Raw genomic sequence first — 17,915 nt, forward strand, 5'->3', positions numbered from 1 at the left:
ACGCCAGGAGCTGGCTGGGTCATCGGGTCATCCTCAGCGTCCGACTGGAGTGGTGGGGGGGCCTCGAAACTCCAGCAGCGTTGAAACGAAGAGGCAGGGTGGGGGGTTGGGGGGGTCCTTCCCCGGGACAGCGCGCGGGCGACCGGAGCCCGCCGGCGAGGGGGGGGTCGGCCACCTCGCTCGCAAAGCGCTTCCCCGCGGCAGCTCACCCGCCCCCACCTACCCCTCACCTCCCCTCCCCTAACCTCCCCCTGCCCACCCCGCCACCCCCACCTTAAACCACCTCGAGGGGGTCACTCCAGGCCCCCGTTCACAGCAACGTGGACAATCGACCGCTGCGGTCCGTCTGCAGTGAGTAGACGCTGGCGCCCCCGTCTATCGTGGAAGCCACCATCGATCCATTCGAGGGCTGCGGGGGTCCGGGGGTCCGGCAAGGTGGGGGGAAGAGTTGGGGGGGGGTGGGGGTGGGGTGGAGAAAAACGGGGAGAAGGTTAGCGAGATTGTCCACGCGTCACCGAATCAGCCCAATCGTCCCGAGGCGCTCCGCGGTCTGGGAACCTTAGGAAGCGTTCATCCCCCCACCCCCCCCACCACCCCGAGCTTGTCCTGCCACTTGAGTCCCCCTCGTAAGCCAAGAGGTCTTTCCAACTCATCCCCGCTGAAACCAAACCCAGGAGGACGCTGGGAAAAACTGAGCAGCCCCGGCGGCGCCAGCGGAGAGAGAGAGAAACGGAGTCAACGTTTCCAGTCCCCGTGCGACTCTTCCTCGGAGCTCAAGGGACGGAGAAACGGGATGGGTTTTTCACCCTGTTGAAGAGGGGTGGGGTGGGGGGGGTGGAGCAGGTGCAGCAAGGCAGAAGGTCAGGGGCTGGTGGGAGCTGAGCAGAGATTGACACAGTTGCCATGGAAACTCCGTCTCCTCCGACCTCCACCGCAAGCCCCTCCGTCGCTCGTTTCTCTGTCGAGCGCTGACCCTTGTCCCGCTATTAACACATCCTCCTCTCTTACCTTTACGCCGCTATTAGCACCTTCTTTAGTCTCTAACACTACCATTGACACCCCCTTTGCCCTGTATCCACGACACCGTTCTTAATCTCTCCCTAGCCCCCGCCTATCCATGACCTTCTATCTCGCTTCACCTGCTCCGTCCTCCCTTAAACAGTATAACTTCCATCACATTCCAACTTCTCTTTAGCTCTGGAGAAGAGTCACAGGGACTCGAAATGTTAACTCTGTTTCTCTCTCCACAGACCTGCTGCGTTTTTTTCCATGATTCCCTGTTTTTATTTCAGATTTCCAGCACCCGCAGTATTTTTCTTTAAGCGTCGACTGAAAGGCCTGATTTTATTAATAACAATTTATTCAAAAAACACATTTTCCGCCCAAAGACTCTATTGCAGTATAAATTAGATCAGGAAAGAATCATATAAAGACCAAATAATCAGGTCTTCATTTATTCATTCACGGGGATGTGGGCTTCGCTGGCCGGGCCCAGCGTTTATTGCCCATCCCTAATTGCCCCCTTGAGAAAGTGGTGGGTGAGCTGCCTTCTTGAGCCGCTGCAGTCCCTGTGGTGTAGGTACATCCACAGCGCTGTTAGGGAGGGAGTTCCAGGATTTTGTCCCGTGTGTTGTAGGTACACCCACAGCGCTGTTAGGGAGTGAGTTCCAGGATTTTGACCCAACGACAGTGAAGGAACGGCCAATATATTTCCAAGTCAGGATGGTGAGTGACTTGGAGGGGAACTTCCAGGTGGTGGGGTCCCCATGTGTCTGCTGCCCTTGTCCTTCTAGATGGTAGTGGCCGTGGGTTTGGAAGGTGCTGTCTAAGGAGCCTTGGTGAATTCCTGCAGTGCATCTTGTAGATGGTACACACACTGCTGCCACTGTGCGTCGGTGGTGGAGGGAGTGAATGTTTGTGGATGGGGTGCCGATCAAGCGGGGCTGCTTTGTCCTGGACGGTGTCGAGCTTCTTGAGTGTTGTGGGAGCTGCACTCATCCAGGCAAGTGGGGAGTATTCCATCACACTCCTGACTTGTGCCTTGTAGATGGTGGACAGGCTTTGGGGAGTCAGGAGGTGAGTTAATCGCCGCAGGATTCCCAGCCTCTGACCTGCTCTTGTAGCCACAGCATTTATATGGCTGGTCCAGTTCAGTTTCTGGTCAATGGTAACCCCCAGGATGTTGATAGTGGGGGATTCAGCGATGGTGATGCCATTGAATGTCAAGGGGCAATGGTTAGATTCTCTCTTGCTGGAGATGGTTATTGCCTGGCACTTGTGTGGCGCGAATGTTACTTGCCACTTGCCAGTCCAAGGTAAAAAATGTGGAAACATGGGACAATAATGTTGCAACAACATTAGACAAACAAATTGAGCAGGTAACAGGGGACAGGATACTAAAGGAAGGGTAAACGTTGAATTAAAATTGTATTAAAATCACAAACCAATTCAATTTCCCCACATTACAGGCACAGGTTCACTAGGCTGACTCCTGGGATGAAGGGGTTTGTCTTATGAGGAGAGGTTGAGTAGGTTGGGCCCTGTACCCATCGGAGTTTAGAAGAACGAGAGGTGACCTTATTGAAACATATAAGATTCTTAGGGGGTTTGACAGGGTAGATGCTGAGAGGTTGTTTCTCCTTGTGGGAGAGTCTAGGACCAGAGGGCATAATCTCAGAGTAAGGGGGCGCCCACTTAAAACAGAGATGAGGAGGAATTTCTTCTCTCAGAGGGTAGTTAATCTGTGGAAATCTTTACCGCAGAGGGATGTAGAGGCTGGGTCGTTTAGTATATTCAAGGCTGAGAGAGACAGATTTTTAATCGGTAAGGGAATCAAGGGCTATGGGGAAAAGGCAGGAAAGTGGAGTTGAGGATTATCAGATCAGCCATGATCTCATTGAATGGCGGAGCAGACTCGATGGGCCGAATGGCCTACTTCTCCCCCTACGTCTTATGGTCTTATGGTCTCTTGGAGCCCTGGTAATGCTCTGGTGAAGGCTGCTGAAAAGAGAGGGCACGTTGCCAAAGTTTTTCACCTGCTACTCAACAGGACAAATGCAAGAATAGCCAAACTTCAGACAACCACAACAGTTTAGACTAGAGGAGAAGAGGGTGCCGATTGGTTCCTCCATGACAACGCCTCGGCTAATCAAAGTCAGCTTGCCAGCCAGTCATCACCCAGAGTATAAATTGCCGCGATGCTTTGAAATTTGGTATTCTTGCATTTGTCCTGAGGAGTGCGCGACCAAAGGTTTGGGCCACAAGTGTCTCTTTTCAGCAAGGTTCCCACCCTATTGTCTGGAACAAAACATCCTCTCTCCCTTTATATATTCCAACCCTCAGAGCTAAAAGGGCTGACGTCCCACCAGCCTTTTTGGGTTATTTTGCTTCTGGGGATAATTACCGGATAGTTGCTGTACGCGTATATCTGATCAGCGTTGTAGATCGGAGCGGGAGAGATACCGGGATTAGTTTTCGGGTACTTGCTCATCCACGGAAGCACCTGCAAAGACAGAAGGGTTTTGTCATCGAAGATTTTGGAGCTCAGTGATGAGACTTACTGCCAAACAGCCTCTCTGGCCCTGAAAGCTTATAATCTGTACAAATGTGGAGTCTCATTCCTACCGAATCGAATTGTTGTGGAAACAGTTGGCCAGGAGTGGACAGTCCCTGGCACAGCTGGACTGGAGTAACCCATGTCTGAAACGGCTGGACAGCACTGACCAGTGTCTGAAACAGCTGGGCAGCACTGACCAGTGCCTGAAACAGCTGAGCAGCACTGACCAGTGTCTGAAACAGCTGAGCAGCACTGACCAGTGCCTGAAACAGCTGGACAGCGCTGACCAGTGTCTGAAACAGCTGGGCAGCACTGTCCAGTGCCTGAAACAGCTGGGCAGCACTGACCAGTGTCTGAAACAGCTGGGCAGCACTGACCAGTGTCTGAAACAGCTGGGCAGCACTGACCAGTGTCTGAAACAGCTGGGCAGCACTGACCAGTGTCTGAAACAGCTGGGCAGCACTGACCAGTGCCTGAAACAGCTGCACGACATTGCCCGGTGATTGGAACAGCTGGACAGGAGTGGCCAGCGGTCTGGTGGGGTGGGGGGGGTGGAGGGGACTTCCCCCCAGTGTCTTGGGGCCAATATCTATCCATCAACCCAGCATCACTGAAAAAAAAAGATGAATGGGGTAATCCCAATGCTCTTTGTGGGATCTTGCTGTGCGCAAACACTGCTTAAGTTCCTACGTTCCAAAGACGGATAGACTCGTGCTGCATTGGCTCGAAACATTTTGGGATGTCCTGAGAGGGTGACAGGCGCTATGGAAATGCAAGACCTTTGCACCTTCTTGTCCGTTATCCTCCAGTACTGAAGGAAGCAGCTGACGGTGGGGAGTTGGGGATAACTCGGAGGGGCTGAGATCACTTACCTTCTCCGCACTATTATTGAAGGCCTTTATCGGGGGCTTCTTGCTGGTCGGCCACCTCTTCTGTGCACCTGTCGGAGGCAACAACTAGGGTCAGAGTGGCAGACATTTGAACCAGAGTAAGTCACGACACTGTCCCTTTAAGAGTCAGCAGCAGTGTGGGACAGGCCCTAATTCTACTCAGAGACCTGCCCCGTTGTGACTGGGTGGTACAGAGGGCGAGGCCCTGTCTGACCAGCTCCCAAACCCTTACACGGGAATCCCGCCTGGACTGAAGTTCCGACACTCTCAACTGACTTGTCCAACAGCCCGCGAGGAAGGCTGAGCCGCAACCATTCTCCCCTGGTTGTGGAATTTTGCTGTGCGCAAATTGGGTCCCAGCCTGAACGGTGAACACAAGCATGGGCGTCAGAGTGTGAGTGTGAGAGCGTGTGTCCGTGCGTGTGAGCGTGTGTGCGAGTGTGTATATGTGTGCGTGTGTGTGAGTGTGTGTGCCTGTGACTGTGTGTGTGTGAGTTTGTATGTGTATGAGTGTGAATGTGTGTGTGTGAATGCATATGTGTGTGTTTGTGTGTGTATTTCAGTGTGAGTGTGCATGTGTCAGTGTGAGTGTGTGTGCGCGTGCACATGTGCGTGTGTGTCTGTGTGTGAGTGAGTGGGTGGGTGTGTGTGAGTCGGTGTGTGCGAGTGAGTAGGTGTGTGTGTGTGACTGTGTGGGCGTGTGTGTGTGGGTGTGAGTGAGTGGGTGGGTGTGTGTGAGTCGGTGTGTGCGAGTGTGAGTGTGAGTGTGCGCGTGCACGTGTGTGTGTGTCTGTGTGTGAGTGAGTGGGTGAGTGTGTGTGAGTCAGTGTGTGCGAGTGAGTAGGTGTGTGTGTGACTGTGTGGGCGTGTGTGTGTGGGTCTGAATGATTGTGTGTGTGAGTGAGTGGGTGTACATGTGTGTAGATGTGTGTGTCAGTGTATGGATGTGTGTGTGTGTGAGTTTGTGTGCATGTGTGAGTGGATGTGTATGAGTGTGTGTGTGAGAGAGAGTGTGTGTGAGTGAGTGTGAGTGTGTGTGCGAGTGGGTGTGAGTGAGTGTGTGTGTGTGTGTGTGTGTGTGTGAGTGGATGTGAGTGAGTGTGTGAGTGAGTGTGTGAGTGTGTGTGCGAGTGGGTGTGTGAGTGAGTGTGTGCGCGAGTGGGTGTGTGAGTGGGTGTGTGTGTGTGTGTGTGTGAGTGGGTGTGTGAGTGGGTGTGTGAGTGGGTGTGTGTGTGTGTGTGTGTGAGTGGGTGTGTGAGTGTGTGTGCGAGTGGGTGTGTGAGTGAGTGTGTGCGCGAGTGGGTGTGTGAGTGGGTGTGTGTGTGTGTGTGTGTGAGTGGGTGTGTGAGTGGGTGTGTGAGTGGGTGTGTGTGTGAGTGTGTGAGTGGGTGTGTGAGTGGGTGTGTGAGTGTATGTGTGTGTGTGTGTGAGTGGGTGTGTGAGTGGGTGTGTGAGTGTGTGTGTGTGTGAGTGAGTGTGTGAGTGGGTGTGTGAGTGTGTGTGTGTGTGTGTGAGTGAGTGTGTGAGTGGGTGTGTGAGTGTGTGTGCGAGTGGGTGCGTGAGTGGGTGTGCGAGTGTGTGTGCGAGTGGGTGTGTGAGTGGGTGTGCGAGTGGGTGTGTGAGTGGGTGTGTGTGAGTGTGTGAGTGAGTGGTTGAGCGAGTGGGTGTGCGAGTGGGTGTGTGAGTGTGTGTGAGTGGGTGTGTGAGTGGGTGTGTGTGTGTGTGTGTGAGTGGGTGTGCGAGTGGGTGTGTGAGTGTGTGTGAGTGGGTGTGTGAGTGGGTGTGTGTGTGTGTGTGTGAGTGGGTGTGTGAGTGGGTGTGTGAGTGGGTGTGTGTGTGTGTGTGAGTGGGTGCGTGTGAGTGTGTGTTAGTGTTTATTCACTATTCTGTGTGTGGATCACCGTTACGTGAATGGTTCAACTTCCGCTACGATGCCTCCTGCAGTTCAATATCCCCGTCTTTCACGAGTCGAGCTCCTGGGATGTGAAAATGTGGCACTCTGAGGGAGCGGGGGACAACGACTCCCCCCCACCCCACCCCCACAGAGCCCGAGCCCCCTCCCGGAGCGGCGGTGAACATGAGGCAGAGGTCCCCATGAAGAGCCATCACGACGATTGACCGGCGACGGGAGTTATACTCACGCCTGCGCCTAACCAGGAATACGACCAGCAGGATCAGGAGAAGCAGTGCAGCGGCAGCCCCGAGGGCGATCCCCACGACCGCGCCCACGCTGAGGCAGTAGCCTGCGGGTGAGAGGAAAGTGATATCGGTCACACATCGGATTGGGGAGCCTGAGCGCGCCGAGGCTGATTCGCCCGATGAGGCCGGGATTACCGGGATGATTCCCACTCTCCCGGGCTTCCCACGCCTCCTGCGGCTGCGGGATCGCCTCCTTGTCCCCAGGAATCTTGGCTCGTCTCCGCCTCTGTCCCCCCTCCCCTGATTTTCTCTGCTTTCTTTACATCTCCTCCTCTCCTTCTGCTTTTCCCCCCTGCACACTTTGACAAACAGGCGAATTTAGGAGCGGGATTGAGGCCACTCGGCCCCTCGAGTCTGCCCCGCCGTCCTATAAGATCATGGCTGATCTGATCGGAACCTCAACCCCACATCCCTGCCTAACTCCCGGTAACCTTTCACCCTCCTTGTTGATCAAGAATCTACCCAGCTCTGCCTTAAAAACACTCGAAGGCTCTGCTTCCGCCCGAGTTCCAAAGACTCTCGACCCTCAGAGAGAAAAACATTTCTCCCCATCTCCATTTTGAACGAGCGACCCCCTTATTTTCAAACCGTGGCCTCTAGTTCTAGATTCTCCCACAAGAGGAAACATCCTCTTCCACGTCCACTGACCCCTGAGGGTCATACATGTTTCAATGAAGTCACATAGAAACGTAGAAACTAGGAGCAGGAATAGGCCATTCGGCCCTTCGAGTCTGCTCCGCCATTCATTATGATCGTGGTTGATCATCCAACTCAATAGCCTGCTCCCGCTTTCTCCCCATGCCCTTTGATCCCTTTCGCCCCAAGAGCTATATCTAAATCCTTCTTGAAAACATGCAATGTTTTGGTCTCAACTACTTTCTGTGGTGACGAATTCCACAGGCTCACCACTCTCTGGGTGAAGAAATTTCTCCTCTTCTCAGTCCTAAATGGTCTACCCCGTATCCTCAAACTGTGACCCCTGGTTCTGGACTCCCCCACCATCGGGAACATCCTTCCTGTGTCTACCCGGTCTAGTCCTGTTAGAATTTTATAGGTTTCTATGACATCCCCCCTCATTCTTCTGAACTCCAGCGAATATAATCCTAATTGACTCAATCTCTCCTCATGTGTCAGTCCCGTCATCCCAGGAATCAGTCGGGTAAACCTTCGCTGCCCTCCCTCTATAGCAAGTACATCCTTCCTCAGATAAGGAGACCAAAACTGCACACACAATATTCCAGGTGTGGTCTCACCAAGACCCTGTATAATTGCAGCAAGACATCCCTGTTCCTGTACTCGAGTCCTCTGGCTATGAAGGCCAACATACCATTTGCCTTCTTTACCACCTGCTGCACCTGCATGCTTACCTTCAGCGACTGGTGTACGAGGACACCCAGGTCTCGTTGCACATTCCCCTCTCTCAATTTATAGCCATTCAGATAATAATCTGCCTTCCTGTTTTTGCTTCCAAAGTGGATAACCTCACATTTATCCACATTATACTGCATCTGCCATGCATTTGCCCACTCACTCAGCTTGTCCAAATCACACTGAAGCATCTCTGCATCCTCCTCACAGCTCACCCTCCCGCCCAGCTTTGTGTTATCTGCAAATTTGGAGATATTACATTTAGTTCCCTCATCTAAATCATTAATATATATTGTGAATAGCTGGGGTCTCAGCACCGATTCCCACGCACACTCACACACACTCACACACACACACACGCACACACTTAGACACACACAAACATGCACACATGCACACGCATACACACACACGCACACACACATACATGCACACAGGCACACACAAACCCATGCACACATGCGCACATACACACACTTGCTCACATGCACATACATGCACACACGCACACACATACACTCACAGACACACTCCATTTACACACACACACACACACACGCGCACATGCGCACATGCTCATACTCGCACGCACACACATGCACACACATGCACACACATGCACACACAGGCACACACGCACACCCGCACACATACAATCACACACACACATAAGCACGCACATTCTCACAGTCCTTTCACTGTCATTTTCCCTGTCACAGCTTCTCTCCAGCTCCCCCGTCTGGTTCTCTCGCATCCACCCCCCACAGGAATAGGAGGAGGCCATTCAGCCCCTCAATCCCGTTGCACAGGAACAGATGGAGGCCACTCAGCCCCTCGAATCTTTTACACAGGAACGTGAGGAGGCCATTCAGCCCCTTCCAGGAGTGACTTATGATTTGGAATCTAATTGAGTGTTTCAGGGCATTTACATATACGATAACAGATACCCGGGAGTGAGTTACAGACTGGAATCTAATCGAGGGGTTCGGGGTGGTTTATATATAGAATAACAGATACCCGGGAGTGAGTTACAGACTGGAATCTAATCGAGGGGTTCGGGGTGGTTTATATATAGAATAACAGTTACCCGGGAGTGAGTTACAGACTGGAATCTAATCGAGGGGTTCGGGGTGGTTTATATATAGAATAACAGTTACCCGGGAGTGAGTTACAGACTGGAATCTAATCGAGGGGTTCGGGGAGTTTATATATAGGATAACAGATACCCGGGCAGTCTGGGGAACATGGTGCTGATGAAGCTGTTGCTTTAAGCCTCACTTACTGACGATGCTGAGTTGAGTGGATGTTGAGATCTGACCGGTAGTTTTGACGTTCCTGGCGACGCAGGTATAATTGCCAGTGTTGCTGTCCCCGGTGCTGTTGAAGGGGATGGTGCTCCCCGAACGCAGGGGCTGCCCATTGAGCAGCCAGGTGAACACTGCCACTGGCACCGAGGTGGTCTCACAGGATAAGCTGCCGCTCCTGCCCCCCATGACTTGATCAGGGACCACACAGTCTGACTGGAAATCTCTCCGGATTACTGCTGTCTCCGGACCATCTGCGTTGGGAAAGAAATACACTTAAAATCGCATCTGTGTTAAGCGACAAAGATTCACACAACCCGTCATTTTGACTGAACTTTTAGTCCCCCCCCGCCACCCCAAATATCTCACCATGAGGCTCACGAACGCGTGAGCACGAGTGTGGCTGTCTGTGTGTGTATGTGTCTGTGTGAGTGCGGGTGTGACTGTGTGCGTGTCTGTGTGAGTGCGAGTGTGAGTCAGTGTGAGTCTGAGTGAGTGTGGGTGTGACTGTGCGTGTGTCTGTGTGAGTGCGGGTGTGATTGTGCGTGTGTCTGTGTGAGTGCGGGTGTGACTGTGTGCGTGTCTGTGTGAGTGCGAGTGTGAGTCAGTGTGAGTCTGAGTGAGTGTGGGTGTGACTGTGCGTGTGTCTGTGTGAGTGCGGGTGTGATTGTGCGTGTGTCTGTGTGAGTGCGGGTGTGATTGTGTGTGTCTGTGCGAGTGCAAATGTGACTCTGTGTGTCTGTGTGTGCGGGTGTGAGTCTGTGTGTGTGTGTGAGTGTGAGTCTGTGCGTGTTTGTGTGAGTGTAGGTGTGACTGTGTGTGTGTCTGTGTGAGTACGAGTGTGAATCTGTGTGTCTGTCTGTGTGAGTGCGAGTGTGAGTCAGGGTGTGTGTCTGTCAGGGTGTGTGTCTGTGTGAGTGCCAGTGTGAGGCTGTGGATGCGTCTGTGTAAATGTGATTGTGTCTGTGTGTCTGTGTGAGTGCGAGTGTGAATCTGTGTGTGTGTGTCTGTGGGAGTGGGAGTCTGTGTGTGTGAGTGCGAGCATGTGTCTGTGTGTGTCTGTGTGAATGTAAGTGTGTGTCTGTCTGTGTGTGAGAGAGACTGTGTGCATGTCTGTGTGAGTGCGAATGTGACTCTGTGTGTGTGTCTGTGTGAGTACGAGTGTGATTGTGCATGTATGTCTGTGTGAGTGCGAGTTTGAATCTGTGTGTGTGTCTATGAGAGTGCGAGTGTGAATCTGTGTGTGTCTCTGTGAGAGTGAGTGTGAATCTGTGTGTATCAGTGTGTGTGTCTGTGTGTGTCTGTGTGTGAGTGCGTGAGTGTGAGTCTTGTGTGTGTTTGAGTGAGTATGAGTATGAATCTGTGTGTGAGTCTGTGTGAGTGAGTGTGTGAGTGTGAGTCTGTGTGTATGTTTTTATGAGTACGAGTGTGAGTCTCTGTAAGTGAGCGTGTGTGCCTGGGAGTTTGAATGAGAGTGTTTGTTTGTGAATTTGTGCCTGTGTAAGTGTGCACGTGAGAGTGGCATATGTGTGTGTGTGTGTGTGTGTGTGTGCATGGGTGTGTGTGTATGTGTGTGGGCGTATGTTTGTGTGTGAGAGAGAGTGTATGTATGTGTGTGAGTGTGAGTGTGTGTGTGTGTTTGAGAGAGAGTGTATGTATGTGTGTGAGTGTGAGAGAGTGTATGTATGTGTGTGAGTGTGTGTGTGTCTGACAGTGTGTGTGTGTGTATGTGTGTGTGTGTGAGAGAGTGTATGTATGTGTGTGAGTGTGAGTGTGTGTGTGTGAGAGAGTGTATGTATGTGTGTGAGTTTAAGTGTGTGTGTGTGTGTGTGTGTGTGTGTGTGTGAGAAAGTGTATGTATCTGTGTGAGTTTAAGTGTGTGTGAGTGTGTGTGTGTGTCTGACAGTGTGAGTGCGTGTCTCACATCCCATGACCCTGTCTCCCCGCTCTCCACCCCACACCTCTTGCACCATCGAACTGGGAGGGGGGATGTGAAGCAGTCAGTACTTACAGAAGACAGTGAGGGTCACACTGCTGGAGCTTTTACTGATGGGGTTCTGCACAGTACAGGTGTAGAAGCCAGCATCATCTCGACGCACTGCCAGGATTCGGACCACACGGCCGGTTACCGTCACACGGCTGCTATTGGACAGAATGCTGCTACCCTTGGCCCATGAGAAGGTCACTGTCGACCCAGTAAGGACCGTACATATCAGAAGGATCTCCTGATCCCCCTCAAACACTTCAGAGGCTGACAAAGCAACTGACACATTGGTGACTGGCACTACATGGAGAAGATAAAGAAACAACAGTCAGTATCAACAGCGTCTCAGGGGGTAGCTCCCTCACCTCCGAGTTACAGAGTCGAGGTCAGGTCCTATTGCAAAGCCTTCAGCACAAATTGCAGTATGACAGCACAGCACTCCCTCAGTACTGACCCTCTGACAGTGCAGCACTCCCTCAGTACTGACCCTCCGACAGTGCAGCACTCCCTCAGTACTGACCCCCCGACAGTGCAGCTCTCCCTCAGTACTGACCCTCCGACAGTGCAGCACTCCCTCAGTACTGACCCTCTGACAGTGCAGCACTCCCTCAGTACTGACCCTCCGACAGTGGAGCGCTCCCTCAGTACTGACCCTCCGACAGTGCAGCACTCCCTCAGTACTGACCGTCTGACAGTGGAGCGCTCCCTCAGTACTGACCCTCCGACAATGCAGCACTCCCTCAGTACTGACCCTCCGACAGTGCAGCACTCCCTCAGTACTGACCGTCTGACAGTGCAGCACTCCCTCAGTACTGACCCTCCGACAGTGCAGCACTCCCTCAGTACTGACCCTCTGACAGTGCAGCACTCCCTCAGTACTGACCCTCCGACAGTGCAGCACTCCCTCAGTACTGACCCTCCAACAGTGCAGCCCCCCCTCAGTACTGACCCTCTGACAGTGCAGCGCTCCCTCAGTACTGACCCTCCGACAGTGCAGCCCCCCCTCAGTGCTGACCCTCGGACAGTGCAGCACTCCCTCAGTACTGACCCTCCGACAGTGCAGCACTCCCTCAGTACTGACCCTCTGACAGTGCAGCGCTCCCTCAGTACTGACCCTCCAACAGTGCAGCACTCCCTCAGTAATGACCCCCTGACAGTGCAGCGCTCCCTCAGTACTGACCCTCCAACAGTGCAGCACTCCCTCAGTACTGACCCTCTGACAGTGCAGCACTCCCTCAGTACTGACACTCCGACAGTGCAGCACTCCCTCAGTACTGACCCTCTGACAGTGCAGCACTCCCTCAGTACTGACCCTCCGACAGTGCAGCACTCCCTCAGTACTCACCCTCTGACAGTGCAGCACTCCCTCAGTACTGACGCTCTGACAGTGCAGCACTCCCTCAGTACTCACCCTCTGACAGTGCAGCACTCCCTCAGTACTGACCCTCTGACAGTGCAGCACTCCCTCAGTACTGACCCTCTGACAGTGCAGCACTCCCTCAGTACTGACCCTCTGACAGTGCAGCACTCCCTCAGTACTGACCCTCTGACAGTGCAGCGCTCCCTCAGTACTGACCCTCCAACAGTGCAGCACTCCCTCAGCACTGACCCTCTGACAGTGCAGCACTTCCTCAGTACTGACACTCTGACAGTGCAGCACTCCCTCAGTACTGACCCTCTGACAGTGCAGCACTTCCTCAGTACTGACCCTCTGACAGTGCAGCACTCCCTCAGTACTGACCCTCTGACAGTGCAGCGCTCCCTCAGTACTGACCCTCCGACAGTGCAGCACTCCCTCAGTACTGACCCTCCGACAGTGCAGCGCTCCCTCAGTACTGACCCTCCGACAGTGCAGCGCTCCCTCAGTACTGACCCTCTGACAGTGCAGCACTCCCTCAGTACTGACCCTCCGACAGTGCAGCGCTCCCTCAGTACTGACCCTCCGACAGTGCAGCGCTCCCTCAGTACTGACCCTCCGACAGTGCAGCACTCCCTCAGTACTGACCCTCTGACAGTGCAGCGCTCCCTCAGTACTGACCCTCCGACAGTGCAGCGCTCCCTCAGTACTGACCCTCTGACAGTGCAGCACTCCCTCAGTACTGACCCTCCGACAGTGCAGCGCTCCCTCAGTACTGACCCTCCGACAGTGCAGCGCTCCCTCAGTACTGACCCTCCGACAGTGCAGCACTCCCTCAGTACTGACCCTCTGACAGTGCAGCGCTCCCTCAGTACTGACCCTCCGACAGTGCAGCGCTCCCTCAGTACTGACCCTCCGACAGTGCAGCGCTCCCTCAGTACTGACCCTCTGACAGTGCAGCGCTCCCTCAGTACTGACCCTCCGACAGTGCAGCACTCCCTCAGTACTGACCCTCCGACAGTGCAGCACTCCCTCAGTACTGACCCTCCGACAGTGCAGCGCTCCCTCAGTACTGACCCTCTGACAGTGCAGCACTCCCTCAGTACAGGAACTGGCGATTGTTGGCTGACTGTTCTCTGTGTGGAGTCTGTGGGGTGCGGTGGGGGGGGGGGCTCCAAGCCTTTGCCCCCCTCCCTGACTCAGAGGCAAGGGGGCAGGGATCTCGGAGCGCTTGCAGGGCGGGGGGGGAATGGGTCGGATTAACATCGAGGGTCCCGAGCTCTCCGCTTACCATAAACCTCCAGGGCCAGGACTACGCTCCTAGCCGTCAGCCCCTGCCCAGCTGGGGGGTCCATGGTCACCGTGTAGTTCCCCTCATCAGCCTGAAGCGTGGAGCGGATAGTGAGTGAGCTATTCGGCTGCAGAAGGACTCTGTCCGCGTACACCGTCCCCGGTTTAACGATCAGGCGCCCGTCCAGCAGCCTGAGGATGTTGCTCCCGGTCGGGTCCTCCCACACCACGGAGTACAGTGCAGAGGCGTTAGCCACCGACAGGGTCGTATCCCAGCCCACCCCACTCCGCACGGGATTGCTTCCGACGGTGATGGTGACCGGCACTGCTCCGGAACCAGGGAACAAAGAGGGAGCTGCGGGGGAGAGAGAGAGAGAGGCAGAACCCCCGTTAAACAACTCGGGCTGAGCAGGAATGACCGAGGCTTGAAATTCATGCGCAGGAGGAGGCCGTTCAGCCCGTCGCGCCTGTTCTGGCTCTTTGAAAGATCTATCCAATTAGTCCCCACTCTCCCCTCTGCTCTTTCCCCCACAGCCCTGCAAATTTTTCCCCTTCAAGTATTTCTCCATCTCACCCCTTTTTGGAAAGTTCCTATTGAATCTGCTTCCGCCGCCCTTTCAGGCAGCGCCTTCCAGATCACAACAACTCGCTGTGTGAAATAAAAATAATTCTCCTCATCTCCCCCTCCCCAAGGTTGTGCCAACTTTCCCAAATTGTACAGCCCAGAATCGCGCACAATCCCCCAATTACTTACTCACAATTAAATAATGCCTGTTATTTCACACAGGCATGACAATAAAATCAGATATGAAATGTGCTCCCTCAGTACTGACCCTCTGACAGTGCAGCACTCCCTCAGTACTGGCCCTCCGACAGTGCAGCACTCCCTCAGTACTGATCCTCCGACAGTGCAGCACTCCCTCAGTACTGACCCTCTGACAGTGCAGCACTCCCTCAGTACTGATCCTCCGACAGTGCAGCACTCCCTCAGTACTGACCCTCTGACAGTGCAGCACTCCCTCAGTACTGACCCTCCGACAGTGCTGCACTCCCTCAGTACTGACCCTCCGACATTGCAGCACTCCCTCAGTACTGACCCTCCGACAGTGCAGCACTCCCTCAGTACTGACCCTCCGACAGTGCAGCACTCCCTCAGTACTGACCCTCCGACAGTGCAGCACTCCCTCAGTACTGACCCTCCGACAGTGCAGCACTCCCTCAGTACTGACCCTCCGACAGTGCAGCACTCCCTCAGTACTGACCCTCCGACAGTGCAGCACTCCCTCAGTACTGAAACTCTGACAGTGCAGCACTCCCTCAGTACTTACCCTCCGACAGTGCAGCACTCCCTCAGTACTGACACTCTGACAGTGCAGCACTCCCTCAGTACTGACACTCTGACAGTGCAGCACTCCCTCAGTACTGACACTCTGACAGTGCAGCACTCCCTCAGTACTGACCCTCTGCCAGTGCAGCACTCCCTCAGTACTGACCCTCTGACAGTGCAGCACTCCCTCAGTACTGACCCTCTGACAGTGCAGCACTCCCTCAGTACTGACCCTCCGACAGTGCAGCACTCCCTCAGTACTGACCCTCCGACAGTGCAGCACTCCCTCAGTACTGACCCTCTGACAGTGCAGCACTCCCTCAGTACTGACCCTCTGACAGTGCAGCACTCCCTCAGTACTGACCCTCTGACAGTGCAGCACTCCCTCAGTACTGACCCTCTGACATTGCACGCTCGCTGCTGGTTCTGGGACCATTGCCCAGGATGATGGGCCCAGCATTGGGAATCGAACCCTCAACACTGTAATTCACCAATGAGAGAGACCTCCACTCGACGTGGTTTCTGCTGATCCCCCTTCATTTGCACCTTCTGTCTGATATCCTTTCACACACCCTCTCCCTCTGTTTCATTTACATTTCGGACCTTCCTGATTCCCCACTCCTGTCCCGAGTCTTTCTGAAGTAATGCAAGCGAGTGTTCTCCCTGGTATCCTGGCCAACATTCATCCCTCAACCCCCGGCACAACAACGCAGGTTACCTGGCCATTATCTCAATGCTTTTCACGGGATCTTGCTGCACGCACATCAGCTGCCCTGTCTCCTATAGTACAACAGTAATGACCGCCTCTGGGTTAGAGAATTCCAAAGATTCACCACCCCCTGAGTAAAGATGTTTCTCCTCATCTCGGCCCTAAGTGGCTTCCGCTTATTTTCAAATTATACCCACTGGTTCTAGGCTCCCCAGCCAGGGGGAACATCTTACCTGCATCTACCCTGTCTATTCCTTGAAGCATTTTGTAGGGTTCAATGAGATCACCTCTCGTTCTTCGAAACTCTAGAGAATCCAGGCCCAGTTTCCCCAATCTCTCTTCATAGGGCAGCCCCACCATCCCGGGAACAAGCCTGTTGAACCTTTGTTGCACTCAATCTATGGCAATAATATCCTATCTGAGGCTCAGGGGGCCAGTGCTGCACACAGTCCTCCAGGTGTGGTCTAACCAAGGTTCTGTACAATTGACGCCAGTCTTCACTACTGCTGTACTCAAATCCTCTTGTGATAAAGGCTAACATTCCATTAGCCTTCCCAATTGCCTGCTGCACCCACATGCTAGCTTTCAGTGACTTCCAGGCCCCTTTGTACATCTACACTTTCGAATCTCTCACCATTTAAGAAATACTCTGCACATCTCTGTCTCTCGCTCTGCCTGTTTCTCTCTCTCTCTCTCTCTGCCCCTCCGTCTCTCTCTCCCTCTCCCTCTGTTTCGCTCCCTTGTTTTGTTCTGCTCTGTCAGTCTGCCTCTCTCTCCCTCTCCCTCGCTCCTCTCTGTCTCTCCCTCTCTCTCTCTCTCTGGGCCCGATTTTAACCCCGTTTAAGTGGATGGGTTTGAGTGGGTCAAAATCAGACCCTTTCTCTCTCTCTCTCTCTGTCAACCTCTCTCTGCCAGTTTCCCTCTCTCTCTCTCTCTTCCTCTGTCTCTGTCAACCTTTCTGTCCATCTGTTTCTCTATCTCTGTCTCTTGCCCACTCTCCTCTTTCAGTCTGTCCCAGTTATTCTCTATCAGTATCTCTCTCTCTCTCTGCCAACCTCTCCCTCAGTCTTCCTGCCTCACCCTTTCTTTCTTTCAGTCATTGTTTCTCTGTCAGTCTCTTGTTGTCCATCTGACTCTCTGCCTCTCTCACCCATTCTCTCCTCTGTCTGTCTCTCTTTCTCTCTATCAGTCTGTCTCTGCCAGCCTCTCTTTGTCTACCTGTCTCTCTGTCAGGAGTGTGATGGAATACTCCCCACTTGCCTGGATGAGTGCAGCTCCCACAACACTCAAGAAGCTCGACACCATCCAGGACAAAGCAGCCCCGCTTGATTGGCACCACATCCACAAACATTCACTCCCTCCACCACTGACGCACAGTAGCAGCAGTGTGTGTACCATCTACAAGATGCACTGCAGAAACTCACCAAGGCTCCTTAGACAGCACCTTCCAAACCCACAACCACTACCATCTAGAAGGACAAGGGCAGCAGACACATGGGGAACACCACCACCTGGAAGTTCCCCTCCAAGTCACTCACCATCCTGACTTGGAAATATATCGGCCGTTCCTTCACTGTCGCTGGGTCAAAATCCTGGAACTCCCTCCCTAACAGCGCTGTGGGTGCACCTACACCACAGGGACTGCAGCGGCTCAAGAAGGCAGCTCACCACCACCTTCTCAAGGGGGCAATTAGGGATGGGCAATCAATGCTGGCCCATTGAATGTCAGGGCTGATGGTTAGGTTCTCCCCTGTTGGAGATGAAGTTGTGTGGCGCAAATGTTACTTGTCATTTATCAGCCCAAGCCTGGATATTGATTAAGAGAATATAAAGTAGACAGGAGCCATGGCAACAGACCGGAGAAAGGTTCATTCTGAGGGGCAATGAATGGAACTTGGGAGAATAAATCCAGGCAAAGCAGAGAGGAAACA

General features: G+C 53.6%; 1 protein-coding gene across 1 annotated transcript in view; it reads right to left on the reverse strand.

Annotated features, from left to right (window-relative positions):
• Positions 1-297: 297 nt before the first annotated feature.
• LOC144671515 (cell adhesion molecule CEACAM6-like) overlaps positions 298-17,915 on the reverse strand; it is a 24,448-nt gene continuing 6,830 nt past the window's right edge. Inside the window, exons 3-9 of the mRNA XM_078533468.1 lie at positions 13,950-14,303; positions 11,329-11,601; positions 9,296-9,571; positions 6,588-6,689; positions 4,429-4,496; positions 3,404-3,502; positions 298-409 (exon numbers count right to left, since the gene is read on the reverse strand). Coding sequence (XP_078389594.1) covers positions 311-409; positions 3,404-3,502; positions 4,429-4,496; positions 6,588-6,689; positions 9,296-9,571; positions 11,329-11,601; positions 13,950-14,303 — 1,271 coding nt within the window. The 3' untranslated portion in view covers positions 298-310. The remainder of the gene's footprint in view (positions 410-3,403; positions 3,503-4,428; positions 4,497-6,587; positions 6,690-9,295; positions 9,572-11,328; positions 11,602-13,949; positions 14,304-17,915) is intronic.

Source organism: Cetorhinus maximus, chromosome 33 (assembly GCF_964194155.1).
Source record: "Cetorhinus maximus chromosome 33, sCetMax3.hap1.1, whole genome shotgun sequence".
Taxonomy (NCBI): domain Eukaryota; kingdom Metazoa; phylum Chordata; class Chondrichthyes; order Lamniformes; family Cetorhinidae; genus Cetorhinus; species Cetorhinus maximus.